At 37.2% G+C, this 17,880-nt stretch overlaps 1 protein-coding gene across 6 annotated transcripts in view; it reads left to right on the top strand.

Moving 5' to 3' along the window:
- Positions 1–17,083, top strand: part of vav2 (vav 2 guanine nucleotide exchange factor) — a 194,604-nt gene extending 177,521 nt beyond the window's left edge. The window contains exons 11-29 of one of the 6 annotated variants that reach the window (XM_065244204.2): positions 536–604; positions 681–767; positions 2,533–2,618; positions 2,706–2,838; positions 3,244–3,258; positions 5,161–5,270; positions 5,346–5,447; positions 7,204–7,292; positions 7,426–7,439; positions 7,975–7,996; positions 8,291–8,418; positions 9,074–9,145; positions 9,411–9,472; positions 10,579–10,695; positions 10,898–10,985; positions 11,079–11,202; positions 12,659–12,745; positions 14,381–14,535; positions 15,325–17,083. In XM_065244204.2, the coding sequence (XP_065100276.1) occupies positions 536–604; positions 681–767; positions 2,533–2,618; positions 2,706–2,838; positions 3,244–3,258; positions 5,161–5,270; positions 5,346–5,447; positions 7,204–7,292; positions 7,426–7,439; positions 7,975–7,996; positions 8,291–8,418; positions 9,074–9,145; positions 9,411–9,472; positions 10,579–10,695; positions 10,898–10,985; positions 11,079–11,202; positions 12,659–12,745; positions 14,381–14,535; positions 15,325–15,372 (1,608 nt within the window). In that variant the 3' untranslated portion in view covers positions 15,373–17,083. The remainder of the gene's footprint in view (positions 1–535; positions 605–680; positions 768–2,532; positions 2,619–2,705; positions 2,839–3,243; positions 3,259–5,160; positions 5,271–5,345; positions 5,448–7,203; positions 7,293–7,425; positions 7,440–7,974; positions 7,997–8,290; positions 8,419–9,073; positions 9,146–9,410; positions 9,473–10,578; positions 10,696–10,897; positions 10,986–11,078; positions 11,203–12,658; positions 12,746–14,380; positions 14,536–15,324) is intronic. The other 5 variants (XM_065244205.2, XM_065244206.2, XM_065244208.2 and 2 more) reach the window with 5 other exon arrangements.
- Positions 17,084–17,880: the final 797 nt, after the last annotated feature.

Below are 17,880 nucleotides of genomic sequence, written 5' to 3' on the forward strand. Positions count from 1 at the left end.
GGCAATATTTCAGATAGCGATATACTTCCTGGCTCCCGCATCACCCTGTCTTTGTCGTTAAGCCTCACCATTGGTTGAATTTGATATACACATTCAGACGCACTTACCTCTGGAGGCGTCCCCAAAGTGTCACCGCAGTGACGCAGCGCGAGTTCCCTCGAAAGGGAACTGTAACAATGTATCTTTAAAGGAAACACGGTGTAACCTTGCTCTTACTTGAAATGTGTCCCCACATTTAGTTCTTGAATTTGAGGGTATTGAACCTGGAAAGTCCTTGAAAGGTCCTTGAATTTGAAGTTAACTAAGGTGTGGGAACCCTGATTGAGTATATTAAATTATTCAAAATGTTTAAAAACCATAGAAAATTAGTGTTGTGTTCTGCCCAAAAAATGACACTGTAATGTGTAGCACATGAAAGTGTGCAATGGAAAAGTATACACGATTAGATTTTTCAAAATTTTGTTGTAAGGCATTCAAGACAACTTCCAGCAGACTGAATTTGTGTGTGACACATCATTATGTTATCTGTCTGCAGGAGTTAGTGAGTCATTCGATGGATCGGCCAGAGAGACAACAGCTTAAAGATGCACTGGAGGCCATGCAGGTGCGACAATCACAAACAGTCCAGAGTTTGATTTGCCTTGTAGTTGTTATAAATGTTTGTTCTTCTGTCTTTGAAGGACCTGGCCATGTACATCAATGAGGTGAAAAGAGACAACGAAACGTTAAAGAAAATAAGTGAATTTCAGAGCTCAATAGAAAATCTGGTAAGTGTTCATGGTGTGGTTGAATGGCATACTGGCACAAAAAAATACCATGATGCCTAGCATGTGTTGCCATGTAAGTCATAGGGAATAAAGCATTCGCTGAATGTATAATGTGATGCCATTTTTTCATTGAGAACGTTTATTTACAGCTAAACGTAATATAATATTTTATAATGATTAAAATGCCTAGTGTGCAAACAAGTGCATTGTCCTGGAACAGATGCATTTGAGAAAGTTGCACATTTTTTAATGAAGAATTTGAGTTCAGCTGTCTGTGTCATTATTCATATTTGTATGTCTGCTTGAGTAATGAAAGTTAATTGTTTTTTCTTTCGTGTTTAATTATGGTAATGTTTTGCTTTGAAATGATTTGGGGAATTTATTTGAAATCACAACTGGAAAACATGCTGAGACATACAACTTAGTCCACATTCATAGATGCTTGATGTGCCTATGGCAAATAATATAATTTGTGTATATTTACATTTATAATGAAGTACATGTTCTGCAAAACAATGACTTTCTTACTTGGTATTTTTGTCTTGTTTTCAGTACAAATATCTAAAAACTCTTAAATCAAGATGTATTTTCTTGATGAGCAAAATGACCTAAGAAAGTAAGTCTGGTTTTTAGACACAAAATATACAACTTAACTGAATTTGTGCTTAAAACAAACAAAAAAATCTGCTTATTGGGTAAGAAAAATGTCCTTAAAAATTTCTTGAATTGAGTGTTTAAGATAAAAGCTCAATGTTTTTTTCTTACCCCATTAGCATTTTATTTATTTATTTATTTTTTTGCATGTTTTGAGCACAAATTCACTTAAATATTATGGTTTTTCTTAGACTTATTAGATAATTTTCATCAAGAAAATTCATCTTAATTTAAGAATTTGTAGATATTTGTACTGCAAACAAGACAAAAATACTAAGTAAACAAGTCATTTTTTTGCAGTGTGTTACTTGTAACTACTATATAAGCCCCTCAAACTACCTGCATGTTTGTACTGAGGTATAGTTTTGCATAAAATATCACGTTTGGTATTTTGCCTAAAGGTATCAAGCCAGTCTTTGCTTACTATTGTTGTACAGATAGTTTACCTGGATTGCAAAAATATGCGGATTGCAGGTTTGCCCTCCTTTCTGCGTCAAATAAAAGACTTCATGGGCACCTAGGGTCGTGCTTGTTTCTTCAGGCTGGTCAATTCCTTTTTATCCCCAAACATTTAGTTATTTACACACCCTCTCTGCCCCTCGACTGTCACTTCTGTTCTGTAAAATAAATCCAGAAAGCCTCCAGGCCTCAAACACAGGCCGGACGTGTTTGGGTTTGTGTTGAAAAGGAACAAAATCAGTGTATGTTTTGTCAGTGGAATAAGCGTATCAGCTCTGGTTTATTTATGTGATGGTCTGTAGTGCAGATGATGCCCGCGGCTAAACATCGATGAGCCAATGAGGCACGGCACTTAGGGACATACTGTAAGACATTCACCATGAGCTTTGACATGCCTTTAATGGCTCTTAATATAGCAGCAACACTAGCAAAGAACAAATTATAAGGCTATTACATTTAATTAAAAATGTGCACTTTATTTGCAGGTAACAGCTAAGATAATTGCAAAAGTCTTTTCCTTATTACTTGTTTATATATAGATGTTTATATCAGGGTCTTATTTCTCATTGTTTGGCAAAGTGTAGAAAGTTAATGCTTCTTACGGAAGCTATTGACTTAACTTTATGTGAACGTGTGATTGTGTCATACACAGCAGGTCAAGCTGGAGGAATACGGTAGGCCAAAGATAGATGGAGAGCTGAAGGTGTCTTCAATAGTTAACCGGACCAAACAAGACAGGTATGATAAAGTATTTTTTTTATTGTTTATGTCTCAAGTACATGCCACAAAACATACATTGTGCATTAACTCATCTTCTCGATCTAGATACATCTTCCTGTTTGATAAAGTTGTGATTGTGTGCAAGAGGAAAGGCTATAACTATGAGCTAAAGGAGATCATTGAACTTCACCTCTACAAGATGTCTGACGATCCCATGAATAACCGAGACATGAAAAAGGTAAGTCCCTCTTGTGAAAGCTTTAGTATATACAAGGCATATTTTTGCATTTTTATCGCTTGAAATTCATTCTGTCAATAATCTTTATGGACTGCATCCTATTGCAAGAAAATTGGATGAATCTGTTTGCTTGGTGAATATCACAGATGGATTGCTTTGATTAAAGTGTCATCTCTGAGCATCAAGGCATGATGCTTGTAATTTTCAATCACAAATGATATACCGCTCTCTTCTTTACTGTAGCATGTGTATGTAGATTTAAAAAAAACTAATGCATTCTCTGGTAATCTAACATTTAGGAATTTTTGCATGTATACGAGAATGCATGTGTAACAGGGTGTCTCTCTCTCTCTCTCTTTTTGTCTTTCTGTCAATCTTTTTTATCTTTTTCTGCATGCCCACCAGTCGAGTGGAAAAATGGTAAGCCAAACACTCATGTTCCCTTAGCAATTGTGTGTGTGTTACAGGATGTGATCCTCTTCACTTTTCTATTATTATACAATTCAGGTATGATTATGTATGTTTCCCGCCATCTCAGGAGATCAACAGTTTTGCCAACTGACCATTTAAGACAATTCCAGAAATGTTGTCATTAAATTTTAATATTCATCGATATTATATAATATGGCTTGAAGTAGACATCTTCATTTAAGATTACTCAATTAACTAATAGCCCCAACCACATGAAGTCTACACACACTAAACTTAACAGCATGTTTATTTTATGTGACCCTGTCTGTGAAATTCAGGCTAAAATCTCATTAAATAATGATGATATAAGCATCAAAGTTTGATTTCATTTATGATTTCATATTAATTTTAATCTTTGCTTGACCTTACTCAGTCGATATTAAAAATATCAAGGTTATTTTTTTTACTAAATATTTCTTACGTATGTATAAAACGGTAAATAACAAAAAAATTGCTTTAGCTGTATTTATGGACAGGGTCACGTATGTGAAAAGGACAGATTGTTATTTAGAAAGTTTCATCCAGTGTTCATTTTTTATTTGTTTTGGTTTGATACCAAACAAAACAAAAGATACAAAAAGTATAGATGTGTAATATTATAAATAAACTTTCAAAATATAAACCGTATATGAAGAGTTTGGTTCCAAAACGCAATAAATCCATTTTGACTAATTTCTGTAAAAACTTGTTTTCTATACCAAGAAAGTGACAAGATGAATACCACTATTTTCTATTACAAACTTTCACATAGCATCTTTAGGTTATAAAAACATAAAAAATTCAAATCCATAATTTGATTTTTAAAGATTTATTATAAAATTTAGTTTTTTTAAAATGCTATAAATCTATTTAATCAATATATAATGTGCATTTATCTTTGCCATGTTATATTTAATTCGTTGACTAGTGGTATACACTGATTAAAAAAAATAGACATTAATGGCATTAATCAAAACACTTACTTTGTCATAATAAGAACACTGCCATTGCTGCGGTTATACTTGGGATGTTGTAGCTGAACTTTTCTGACAGTGATCAGCTGTAAAATGTTTCGGTCCTACTCCATTTTCGTTGGCTCCGAGTAAAATAATGGAAAGTTTTTCATAAGATCCTCTGGGGTCAATGTGTTAGTAGACAGAAGCTTGATGCTGTCAGAAGAACAATCAACAGCCGACATTTTCCGTCTTCCGAGTGCCTCTCACGTAAGTTATTAGATTTTAATGGCTTACGTTTCTTTCCCATCACAGAAAACCACCACATTTTTCTCAATGCCATCAAAGTATTATTTTGTTTTTGTTTGTTTGTTGATCACAAAGTAGACTAGGAGAACTAGGATTCTGTGTAGTCAGCGCGCCCCATTGTTGTTTACAGTGCGTGGAATGGTGCGTTGTGATTTGTTAAGCGGATTTATTGCATTCTGCAGAAAAGGAGGAGTGGCGTTTATCGTGTTTTGGGAAAAAAGGGAGAAAAGATGACAGAATAACACGGCGGATATTGGATTTTGCGTATAATTACAACTATCCTATTTTTATACTGACCAGATACAATACTGATTTTGGCAGTAACTCATTTAAAAAAAAATGGCGTTTATCGCTTTTTGGAACCAAACTCTTAATATACAGTGAAAATGGCTATAGAGTGCTTTGTATAAATGCCATTGTATAATTGTTAAAGAAAGTGTAGCGCAGTGCAGCAACCAAAGGTGCTCATGTACTTTAAGCAATTTAAACAGCAGCACAGAAGCAAGACATCCTGTGAACGACCTCTAACACCCTCTTATCTTCAATCCATTGATCTCTCTCCACTATCTCTCCCTTCATCCATCGTTCTCCATCTTTTCTTCATCCACAGTGGTCCTATGGCTTTTACCTGATCCACCTGCAGGGGAAACAGGGCTTTCAGTTCTTCTGCAAAACAGAAGACACCAAGCGCAAGTGGATGGAGCAGTTTGAGATGGCCATGTATGTTTCAGCTGCATCACTGTTGTGCTCCCGTACCCAGATCAAAAAATAACAAATGATTTGTAATTCACGCAGGTCGAACATCAAACCAGAAAGAGCCACTGCCAACCAGCACAACTTTCAAATGCACACGTTTGAAAAGAACACCAATTGTAGAGCCTGCAAAAAGTTGTTGAGGTGAGAACTCACACATACGCACATACACGCGCACTACACCGTGAGCTGAAATGGGCTTCACCCCTTGTTACTGGGCTACTGGGCTGACCTCTATTACTTGAGCTCCTTCTCTGATTGGCGTATTGACTCGTGTGAAATCATAGTGCGATGACCTAAATTTGCCACCCTACAGTGTAGGTCAGTGTGCACATTAGATGCTAATTATACCAGCCAGCGTTTCAATTTTTGTTCCTGTAACTCAGTCGGTAGCCCATTGCATAGCAGTTTTAAAGGCTTGAATGCACTTAAAAATGTATAGACTGAATGCACCATAGGTCGCTTTGGATAAAAGCATCTGGCAAAATGGATGAATGTAAAATGTAATTTGTGTGTACACCGCGTAGGGGCTAGTCACAAATACTATAGATGTTAAATGTTGATGCTTGATTTACTCTCACCTGAACCATATCTAGGTGGGTGGGCTCATTTGACTGGGGTCAGTAAGCAACAAACAAGCAACCACCCAAAACACCCTACTGTAGTAATAGCATACTGTAGCAACATGCAAGAAAAGACTCAAAACACATTGGCAAATTGTTTAGCAATGATATAGATAAGTCATTTTAGGGAAGTCACGCCACTAGGCAGCCATCTTTGCAACGACTATGGGCAGTTATTTCAGACATGTAAGCCTTAACTCCTATTTACGTGGGGAAAGACAGATATTTCTAAAATTAAACACGTTTCTGACATCAACTGTACCATGACTTTTGTTTAAAATTTCTCTAAAAACACTCTTTTAAAAACACCCTTTTAAGGTAGTTTAAGCTATTGCGGAATAGAGAATCCTCAGTCTTTACCATAGACTGTACAAAAAGATCGACATTGTTTTTTTGAAGCTTAAAGTAGGCGGTTCCTGTCGTCGCCATTTTGGCCGCGCGTCACCACACATCACTCGCGTATATCTGAAAATGGGTAAAAGGTAGGACGTGGGTGAAGCTGAGGTGACTGGTTGCTGAGACCACGCCCGCCTAGCTCGACTCTAGTGACAGCGGTGGCAGTTCAACCATCACTCAAGTGGCCACGCCCTTACTTATGCAGAACTTTAAGGCTTAATATAATTTAAATGGATGAGTTACAAAAAAATTCACCCCCCCCCCACAGTTGTCATGAAGGGTGAAATTAGCTATACAGACCAAAAACTATTTTTGTACCAGGCCGTAAACATACTATTTTCTACCGTAAAGTTGGGCATTTTAACATGGAGGTCTATGGGAATTTACTCCCTTTTGGAGCCTGCCTCTAGCGGCCGGTCGATGAATTGCAGTTTAAATCACTTCTGTATTGGCTTCATCAGAGAGATCAGAAGGTTGCCCCTGGGTCTTTACCAATTGATGATTGGTTCTTAACTGGAAGGTGGGACTTCCATCACCAGAATCTCGCGAGATATTGGGTTTAGGGGTAGGTTTGGGGGTAGGATTAGAATGAAAAACAGCACTTCTGGCTAGATAGGATGCAGCTACAGCCTAAATCCCGTGAAATGTTGGGTTAAGGGCTAGGTCTGGGGATAAGATTAGAATGAAAACAGCGCTCATCCAGGATTTTACGAGATTTTGGTCCTAGCTGTATCCCATCTAGCCACAATCACATAGTAGAAGCAGTGCAACATCTTGTTATCTCTAATATCTTGGATACTGTTTATCTCCATATTGTCATTTGTCATCTAATAGATTTTTTGTATACTTTATAATCACTACATTTCACTATCTCTCTTTAGAGGTATTTTCTACCAGGGTTACTACTGTTCACGCTGTGGAGCTGGTGTCCATAAAGAGTGTCTTGAGCTCATTACAATCTGCAAAATAAGTGAGTCTGTCACATAGAGCTGCACCTTACATTACATCTGCTCCAATTAAAGAGATCGGCCACTGACCATGCGCTCTCTCTCTCTCTCTCTCTCTCTCTCTCTCTCTCTCTCTCTCTCTCATTATTTTTTCAGGTCCTCAAGATTCGGTGAGATTTTAGTGGCCTTTAACTTTCATCTTTGATTTTTGCACACTAATGTCTGATGAATTATTATTTCATGGACGCTGTGCTATAACTCATCTCAAACTTCACCACTTTACTGCTGGTCTTATTTGATCCTAAAAGTTTTTCCTAAATTTATGTCAAGCTCTGGATGTTATAAAAATGCGGCTGATATGATCACATAAAACTGTTAATCCATTGATGTTTAAAGGAACAGTATGTAGGATTGTGGCCAAAACTGGTATTGCAATAACAAAACTTGTGGCTAAAACTGGTACTGCAATCACCCAACTGGTGGCCAATACACAAAATGACAACATAAACATCAGTTGAGGGCTGCAACTCCACTTTTTAAATGACAATATCCTGGCCAGACCACTGTTGTGAGTGATATAAGTATTTGAAATGAAAATAATTTTTTAAAGTCTAGTGACATATCAGGGCCATTTTATGATTAATTGATATAAATTTCTTACATACTGTTCCTTTAATAAATCACACTGCCTTCTCTCTCTGACAGGAGCCGGGACTTCCACAATCAGGTAAAAAAATACATAAATAAAATGTTGTGCTTTTCTTTTCTCTGGCACTAATGTGGTTATGTCAGTATGAAAAATGTAGACGTTGCATGCAGCTTTCAGATAAGAGCTCTTAAACTGAAATGGACAAAGTCTAGAACATTTGCTTAGTTTTTTGTCTCAGCTCTCTGCTGCCATCTAGTGTATCTTACACATATACTATAAACACTATAACTATAATGGCCCTTCATTAAACTTCATACATTATCAAAACAGTTCTGATGAGTGTTTTATCTTGTGTCCAAATCTGATCTTAAGGTCCAAAAATGGTTGCCGTTAGAAATTACCATGGTACCCCTGCCCCACCAGGAAAAGTGCCACTGTGTTTCCAGACAGGAGAGGTCATTGAGCTCCTGAAGGGAGATCCAGACACGTCGTGGTGGGAGGTACAGAAGCTTTTACACTCACTATGTGACATGTATTCAGTGTTATAATCATACCCAGAGCCCAACATTACACATACCAAGTAGTCGTCAATGAAATAAGGTTATTGATCAGTTGGTTGGTAACCTTTTTAAGAATCACTGCAGTGTTTAAAGGGACTGTAAGTAGGATTTTAAGTGTTTTATTAATCAAAATCAGTGTCTTTATTCATAAATATGTCCTCATTGGTGTCAAATGACCTCTGCCAATGATCTAACTTTTCTTTGTAAGCTTAGAATTTCTCCTCTTTACTTACATTGAATGGATAAGTCCAAGGAGGCTTACATGTCGTTCCGCCGTATTGATAAACTATAATAGCAGAGACGGACAAAAAGCACTAGCATACCAGTGCGTTTCCACACCATGTTTTCATTCAGAACATGTGAACCAGCTCAAACGGACAAGGAGATCAGTGAGTATATAACGGCTACCGTAGTTGCAACATGCATTTGGAAAGGCGAGGCGCTAGAGAGCACTGTTCGTTTGAATGCAAAATACAATTTCACCACTAGATGGGGGTAAATCCTACTTACTGTCCCTATAAATTGCTTTATAAGAATGTAAGTTTCTCAGTTACATAAACAAGCAAGTTTCTTACTATTATTGTTTACGTCTCAGGGCAAGGTCATCCTTACCCAAAAGACCGGCTTCTTTCCCAGTTCTAGTGTGAAACCATGTCTAGACCCTAAGGTATTTTATGGTTAATCTTTTCTTCAAATATAAGCACATTAAAACATATATAATGCATGTTCTTCACTATTATTCAGTTTAATTTAATTTTTATTGAGCTTTTTACAATTTTGAATTTTGTAGTGTTGCAAAGCAGCTAGTATAGAAATAAGGAAATCAGCAAACTGAAAAATTTTAAAATGCATAAAATACATTTTATTTGGAACTGTAAGAAACCACACCAGTCCTCATGACTCATCATCCTTTAATGGTTTTCTTTTTACAGCCTTTTCAGACATTTTCCAGTCGTCAGTCATCCAGAGAGACAGATTACTACGTTTATCCCTGGTAACATATCCTATTTTATAGGACATTGATTGACTCTAACTGTTTTACAATAGCAGAATGCAATATGTATTAGTTTTAGAAAATATGATTTACAGTTTAAAGGGACATTCCACTTTTTTTGAAAATATGCTCATTTTCCAGCTCCCCTAGAGTTAAACATTTGATTTTTACCATTTTGAAATCTATTCAGCTGATATCCGGGTCTGGTGCTAGCACTTTTAGCATAGTTTAGCACAATCCATTGAATCTGATTACGCACTGCCTGAAAATAGTCCCCTGCCATTGAAAGTTACCAAGAGGACTATTTTCGGGCAGTGCGTAATATCACTCCGCCTGCTGCAGCATACATCAAGTCACTTATTACTACGCCAGTTTGAGAGTATAATTCCTAGCCATATCTGCCTAGAAAATCACAACTTTTAATTTTCTGTTGGTCTTAGTACGCGATGTAACCACAGAAGAATCATGTGTTAAATAGGAAAATATAGAAACTCTTTGCAACAAACGCAACAGCCAGATGTTTTGATGCGGGGAAACCGTTTAAATAAACTTTCTGAGTTGCTAACACGTTAGAACCACTGGGTAACAACACCACTTCTATTGACAAAATGCACGTGCAGGCTATTTGATCATGTGAGCTGTAAAAGAGTCTAAAGACAAACAATGAGGTGGCAATCCCATAAATTTAACATTGGGACAAACTTCGAACTGAAGGTCCTAGCTCCGAAGTAAAGATTTCTTAGAAACATGTGCGTTACTATACTAGAGGTTGGTAAGACGGGTACAAGTTCACCTTATCAACTATTCTGAGCATCTTTGAAACCAATCCCATAGACTACCATTATAAAAGGCCCAGATGGATATCTTTGCAACACAGCGTCATGAAGTCAAGCTCATTAAATCTTTTGACCTACTAAAAAATTGCTTAGCGTTGTATTTGTGTCATAAATAGAATCAATAAAGATGATTGATTAGCATTCGGCTAATTGCAAGGCATGTCGAGTGTTTATTGCCTTTTAATGAGGTAACAGCTTCTGCGACTATAATGATGCACAGGGTATTGAAAGGGCTCAGTGAATCAGGTGCGTTTCCCCTGTGGGCTTCAGGTTCGCTGGAAACATGGAGAGACAGCAGGCCGACAACCTTCTCAAGTCTCACACCAGCGGCACTTATCTGATCCGAGAGAGGACGGCAGAGGCAGAGAGATTCGCCATCAGTATCAAGTGAGTCAGATGTGTGACAAACAATTACAGTGCATTAAAATATTTGTGATACATGCACTAAAGCACCTCTCATAAAGAACCTTTAGTTATTTTTCAGTTTTGTGTCTTGCATAAATGAAGAAATGCCCTTTTAAATAGCAACGTTTTCTGAGCTTTGTACTTAAAAAATGAGAAATGTGTACATTAATGTTCCTTTAAACAGGTTTAATGATGAAGTAAAGCACATTAAGGTTATTGAGAAAGACAACTGGATTCACATCACAGAGGCGAAGAAATTTGAAAGTCTGCTGGTAAGTCCAGCATCTGCTATAATGGTTGTAACCAGGTTGTTAAAATTGCTAACTTAAGTTAAGTAACTTATGATGTGTTTCTTTTTGTAACAGGAGCTTGTAGAGTATTATCAGTCTCACTCATTGAAAGAGAGCTTTAAGCTCCTGGATACAACCTTACGGTACCCTTACAAATCTCGGGAACGATCGAGCTGTCGTACCAATACCCGCTCACCAGGTAAAGATTCACTACTATAATCCCTCATGCTCGCCTCTTTATCTCTTTCTGTTGTTTTCACTTCACTTAACACTGCAACGCTGAGCATCAAAACCCCATCAGTCTGGCAAGCAGCCGTCTACAAACCATGGACACGCTGCATAAACAGACCCTGCCAGCTGGTCCTGCCCTCACATTCTGTATGCTCCGCCTCTAACCATTTCAGCTGTCAGTCACCTTGGGCTTGGTTTTCAAGAAGCCGCCCACTCTGGCTAAGGCAGAAGCCTTTCTGTGACTTGGGGCCAAGTTTGGCCCAGTCTACTGAAAAGGCTCCAAGAAGCAGATGCTTCCTTGCATGTATTATAAATGATGTGCGCCCTCCTCGGATGAGGGTCCGCATTAAACCGCCTTTGTCTGTCTTGTAGTGAAGCTTAAACTGATGCTTTTATGTAAGTGCATGGCTGTGAAATCAAAGACAGTGCATGTTTTGAGGGGGTGAAGATATGGATGGGTGTCAACGCAAGAGCTGCAAAAAGTTTAAAGTGATACTGTTACTATTTACGCATCCTATTGTCCAATATCACTGTCTTTGTTCCAAAGAACAATAGAGATGTTACGCATACTGTTTTCTGTACATTGAAAGTGAATGGGCGGATGCTATATCGCTCCAAAAATGATGAAAGTCTTGCCCTTCAGCGTATTCACACTTGCACATTGTGATAAGTTACGAAAACTTACAGCATTTAACATTTCAAAACTGTCGTGACCCATCTTGATTTGTGATTTTTAATACTCTGTTTTTTTTAAATATACTCATTTTCCAGCTTCCCTAGAGTTAAACATTTGATTTTTACGGTTTTGGAATCCATTCAGCTGATCTCCGGGTCTGGCGCTACCACTTTTAGCATAGTTTAGCATAATTCATTGAATCTGATTAATCCATTAATATCGCGCTCAAAAATAACCAAAGAGTTTCGATATTTTTTATATTTAAAACTGTTAAGTTTTAAATATTCAAAATATCGAAACTCTTTGGTTATTTTTTAGTGTGATGCTAATGGGCTAATCAGATTCAATGTATTGTGCTAAACTATGCTAAAAGTGGTAGCGCCAGACCCGGAGATCAGCTGAATGGATTCCAAAACCGTAAAAATCAAATGTTTAACTCTAGGGGAGCTGGAAAATAAGTATATTATTTTCAAAAAAAGTGGAGTGTCCCTTTAAACTCTCTCTCTTACACACACACACACACACACACACACACACACACACACACACACACACACACACACACACACACACACACACACTTGACTTGCTTTTGTTTGGTAAGAAACCCATGTCCTTAAACTTAATTTACCTTTTTCTTCCTTTTTCACCTGTTAACCCTCTTGTACCCTTCCTCCTCTTCCTTTTGTGTTTACTCTCACACCCTCTCTCTTTTGCTCTCTATCTGTCTCTCTCCACCCTGTCTCAGCAGCCTCCTGTGCTTCCTACAACTTCTCGTTCCTCAGTCCTCAGGGCCTCAACTTCTCCTCTCAAAGCTCTGCTCCCTTTTGGTCAGGTACTGCCCATCTGAGCTAGGTCTCATGTTCTTGCATCCATCTATTCCACCTTCCCCAGTTCCTCCTTCATTTCCACCTGCTCATCTTTCCACCCACATCCCTCCCTTTGCTGTTTTCATCATTCTCTCATTCCACATTCAGAAATTTGTAACTTTCATAGTCACACCCCTGGTCACAATTCATTTGGTCATTCAATTCACTCACAGTGGGTCTCATTTACTTATAATCGTGTAGTTACAGTATCTGCAAAGACTGACTATGTAGGCCTACTGTATACTATATGATTAGCTAAATTTTATGCACAATAAATTAACTATCCTTAATCACAATTTCATGTTTTAACTCTTTTCCCGCCAGCGTTTAAAAAAAGTTGCCAGCCAGCATTTTCACAAAAGTTTAAAGCCTTTCAGAAAAAAATATTCTTTACATGTATTAAATGAAGGAACAGACCAATAAAAAAAAATTGCGGAAAAAGATGAGATAATGAGATAATAAAAGTTTTTACTGTTTTTGAATCAGTGGATGTTTCAGTGTTTTATAAGTTAGGTAAGAGTGCCACTTAGTGGATAATAGCGGAAATATGGATTGCCATAAAAACTCGTTATTGGCAAGGAAGCATTTCCTCTTAAAGCTCCCGTTCTTTCTGTGTTTTTGAAGCTTTGATTGTGTTTACAATGCGCAATATAACATGTGTTCATGTTTCACATGTAAAAACCGCTGTATTTTTCACACAATTTACTTATCTGCATATCGCTGTTTTCACTATCCTAAAAACGGGCTAATGTCTTCCTTGTTCTATGAAGTTCCTCCTTCAAAAATACGTATCGAGTTCTGATTGTGTAGTTTGTTTAGTTCGTTGTGATTCGACAGCTTAGCTTAGCAAAGCCATTTGAGCCAAAGCTGGCGACTGACGTATTCCTGTGGGCGGAGTTTAGTCAAAAACACTTTTATTGACGTCATTCAATCGGAAAAAGTAGAGGGCTGTAGTCCAAACCGTCCGTTCGCTGTAGGCTTTGAAAGGGGAATTCTGTTAAATAAAATATATCGCCTGGCAGTGAACTTTGAGCTTTATCATTTAGCAGGTATTATTTATGCTCTAACAGCAACATTGCACACTAACTAAAGTTTAAAAAAATGGGATCAGGAAGAACGTGACCTTTAATTGACAAGTTGACTCGTCAATCGCGGGGAAAGAGTTACTTTACCGAGGAATAAAGCTATATTCATAAAAATGTCACATGCAGATTGTATGCTCAGTGAAAGAGACCCTCTATCATTAATTGTCCGCACATATGGGTGGTTTAAAGGTGCAATGTGGGTCTTTTAGCGGCGAGAATGTGAATTGCAAAACACGCACTATAAAACAGTTTGTCCGTTTAGGGCCACTGTAGAAACATGGTGCTGCGAAATGGCGACTTCCATGTTAGGGGACCCGTGGTGTATGTAGAAAAAACGGCTCATTCTAAGGTAATAAAAACAATACAATTCATACACCACTGATAATGTAGTTAAGTATATCATATTGCATTTCTGATCCTTCTAAAAGTCCCACATTGCACCTTTAAACAAATGATATCTATGTGCTATGTGGTATGTTGCATGTATTAACGTGTGGCGTTGGTGGTCTTGTGCAGTGTTCACACCCAGGGTGGTCAGCACAGCTGTGGCGCGATACAACTTTGCTGCTCGAGACATGAGAGAGCTGTCCCTGCGAGAAGGAGACATCGTCAAGATCTACAGCAAAATCGGTGGTGACCAGGGCTGGTGGAAAGGAGAGGCCAATGGAAGGGTAAGAGAGCAAGAATATATATATATATTATATTTATATTATATAAATTATATAATATAAATATATAATTTATATTATATATAAATATCAATATTTATTATATAAATATTTTTTTCTCTTAAAATTAAACATGATTGTGTATGTATTTATACATAATTATTATACACAGTACACACATATATATTATGTAAACAAAAACTTTTATTCTGCAAACGACGACTAATGAGGCAGGACAAATTTGAGTATAGTGCAAAAATAATTTAAAGCATCAATTGACACGAGCAATGAGGCATCCTTGTGCTTTTAAACTACATATAAGCACTTTTCTATCAGCCAGTCAACTAGATCATTTGTGTAACCTTGATATCTTTAATACTGACTGAGTAAGGTCATTTCAAAGATTAAAATCAATGAATGAAATCAAACTTTGATGCTCCTAATCTCAGAGATTATGAGACTTTAGCCTGGATTTTACAGACAGGGTAACATAAAAAAAAGTGTCAATTAATCAATCAAACTAATAAAATATATTTATATAGCACATTTTAAAACCACCGGAGTGGACCAAAGTGCTGTACAATAACACAAGAAAGTAGACAAAAGAAATAAACACAGCAAGAAAATAAAAAAGAAACAGAATAAGAATAAGAAAAGATCCAATATAAAAAGTTTATAGACATTAAAAGCCAATGAAATAATAAGTGTGTTTAATAAAAAGTGTGATTGCTACATGTATCAGGTGTTGTTTGTGACTACATATACACTAAATATATCTATATTCTCTATTAGATTGGGTGGTTTCCCTCTACGTATGTCGATGAAGAAGGGGTACAGTGAAGTTCTGGGGTCTGAGATCATCCAATCAGATTGCGTTCTGATCCGCATCCCTCTGGGAGGACCCTCTGGTTTCCATTGAAACACCTTGTGGAAGACTTTTAGCTGAAAACAAATTTTACAACGAGTATTTGTACTTCTGTCCCTATCGTCGTGTACAAATACGCTTTTTTCCTTTCTTAAAACGTCTGCGTGATCTCTGTGAAGTCTGGTCGTTCTCGGTGTCAGATGGGGTTAGGCAGGAAAAGCTGTGAACAGAGCAAAACTTTGCCTTGAACTGGCCAATGGGATTAGCATGGCTTTAAGATGTACAGTGATACCTGTAATGTGTGCTCTCGGCCACTGGGGTATATCAGGGTGTGGGGATATAATTATAAAAATAAATGTATAATTTATTAAAGAGAAATATCTATGATTTTATTGCAATGTTGAACGTTTGTTCAGCAGCAGCAGCAGCAGTGCAAAATAATATACAAGAGCAGAAAATTGCACTTTGCATTTCTTTACAGAAAGAATTTGCCTTAGTAATTGGTGTAATGCCTTTAAAGGTGGAGGTAAAGAGATGAAGCTCAGATTTGTCTTGCACATACACACTCACACTCGTTTATCTGCCCTGTCCAAAAATACGGTGCCTTTACATGTCTTCTTCACTCTCAAGAGTCTGTTTTATGTATAGCTGCAGTATTGTCACCCGGTTTTGCAGCACCGCAGTCTCACAGCCCTGGGAAAGGCTGGCAAAACATCAGACGAGACATCTATCAGACCTGATCGGATTCAACGAAAGATAAAAATGCCATCTGAACGCATCTAGCCATTGTGACAACTTTGCAAAAGATGACTGTCATGGATGTCTATACATATAAAAAAGAGATGCAAGCATAATCACATCTTCCCATTCAAAAAGGATGCAAACATGCAATGGAGTATCAGAAAAGAGATTCTGTGATTCATTTCCAGGATGTTATTCTGTGCACTGATGTCCATGAAAGCCCAGAGGTTTCTGTGAGATGTCTTGTCCCATACACTTTACCACGCCAAACTCAACTTTTCTCATCTGCAGCCTGCCACATGACAGTATCTTGCCTTACTGACTGACTGGTGGTCGCTTGGTGCTACAGAGCAACATACTTTATTGAATTCCCTGAGTTTGGGCGTGATCGTCACTGCTGAAGAACCTCAGCCATCAAGTGCACTTTATCTGTCCAGAGACACCACACCGCAGACCTGGACTGTACATGTACATTTAAATGTAATATTATTTAAAGATAAGAGATGTCCTTATTTTTACCTCTGGGAGAAAAACCTTGACACAATGAGCATCGTCCTTACATTACCTGTAACTCCTGTAAGTGCATGGATGTGTCTGTCACAGCGTATTTTCAGAAACACCTCTTGCTGTTGCCGCCTATCATAAAATTGACGCTGTAAAGTGAACGGAGAGTGTCTGACTCGTATGAGATACGACAATGTTTTAGGCTCTAGGCTTGAGTACAGCTGTCCATAGTGATGGAGGGGTGCGGCTCAGGTCAAGATAGCACTGGCTTAGGGGATTTACTGCCTGTTTGTGTAGTGGATGAAAACCCATTGCATGTGGTGATGGATAATACAACTGCTGTCCGTGGATCCTGAAAAAGATTTAAAAACATGGAGTTGTGTACATTTTGAATGGTCAGTAATTTACAAATCTGAAGTCTATCATGAAATAAATATTTCTTTTTTGCCTTTTTGTGTCTTTGTCAATCTTGTTAAAATAGATATATGAGATATTAAAGTGAAGTGAACGTGTACATTGAATTGGTCAATGCAACACATTGCTGGTTATGTGATGCGTTTGGTTATGTTTGCCACTAGAGGGAGCCAAGATACCTGTTTTTTATTATATAGATAACACCTGACTTCACTGCAAAAAAATTCTTTCTAACTTAGTATTTTTGTCTTGTTTTAGGTACAAATATCTAAAAATTCTTAAATCAAGATGCATTTTCTTGATGAGCAAAATGACCTTTTTGGAAAAAAAATACAATTTACTGTATTTTTAAATCTGCCAATGTGCCAAAGAAAAATATATTTAAAATTTAAAATCTACTTTAACAGTAGAGAGCACGTTGTTTGCTTTGTTCAAAACAATCGCATCCTAATGATGAAATGACAAAAGCACGCCCGGGCTCGGATCGATAAAAGTAAAATTCACTTAAATTGTATATTTTTTTGTCTAGAAACTAGATTTATTTTCTTAGGTCATTTTACTCATCAAGAAAATACATCTTGATTAAAAAATTTTTAGACATGATGAAAATTGTTGACCTTGAATGCACTTGAATAAACGCATTTGTTTAATGCATCACATAATATCAATTACACAGAGAAACAGTACAAGAGGGTACATTTACAGTTTATACATGGAAAAAATGATTTTCAACAAAAAAAATCTTAGTATTTTTGTCTTGTTTTCAGTAAAAATATCAAAAAAATCTTCAATTAAGATGCTTTTTCTTGATGAGCAAAACGACC

Source organism: Paramisgurnus dabryanus, chromosome 18, assembly GCF_030506205.2.
Source record: "Paramisgurnus dabryanus chromosome 18, PD_genome_1.1, whole genome shotgun sequence".
Classification (NCBI taxonomy): Eukaryota; Metazoa; Chordata; class Actinopteri; order Cypriniformes; family Cobitidae; genus Paramisgurnus; species Paramisgurnus dabryanus.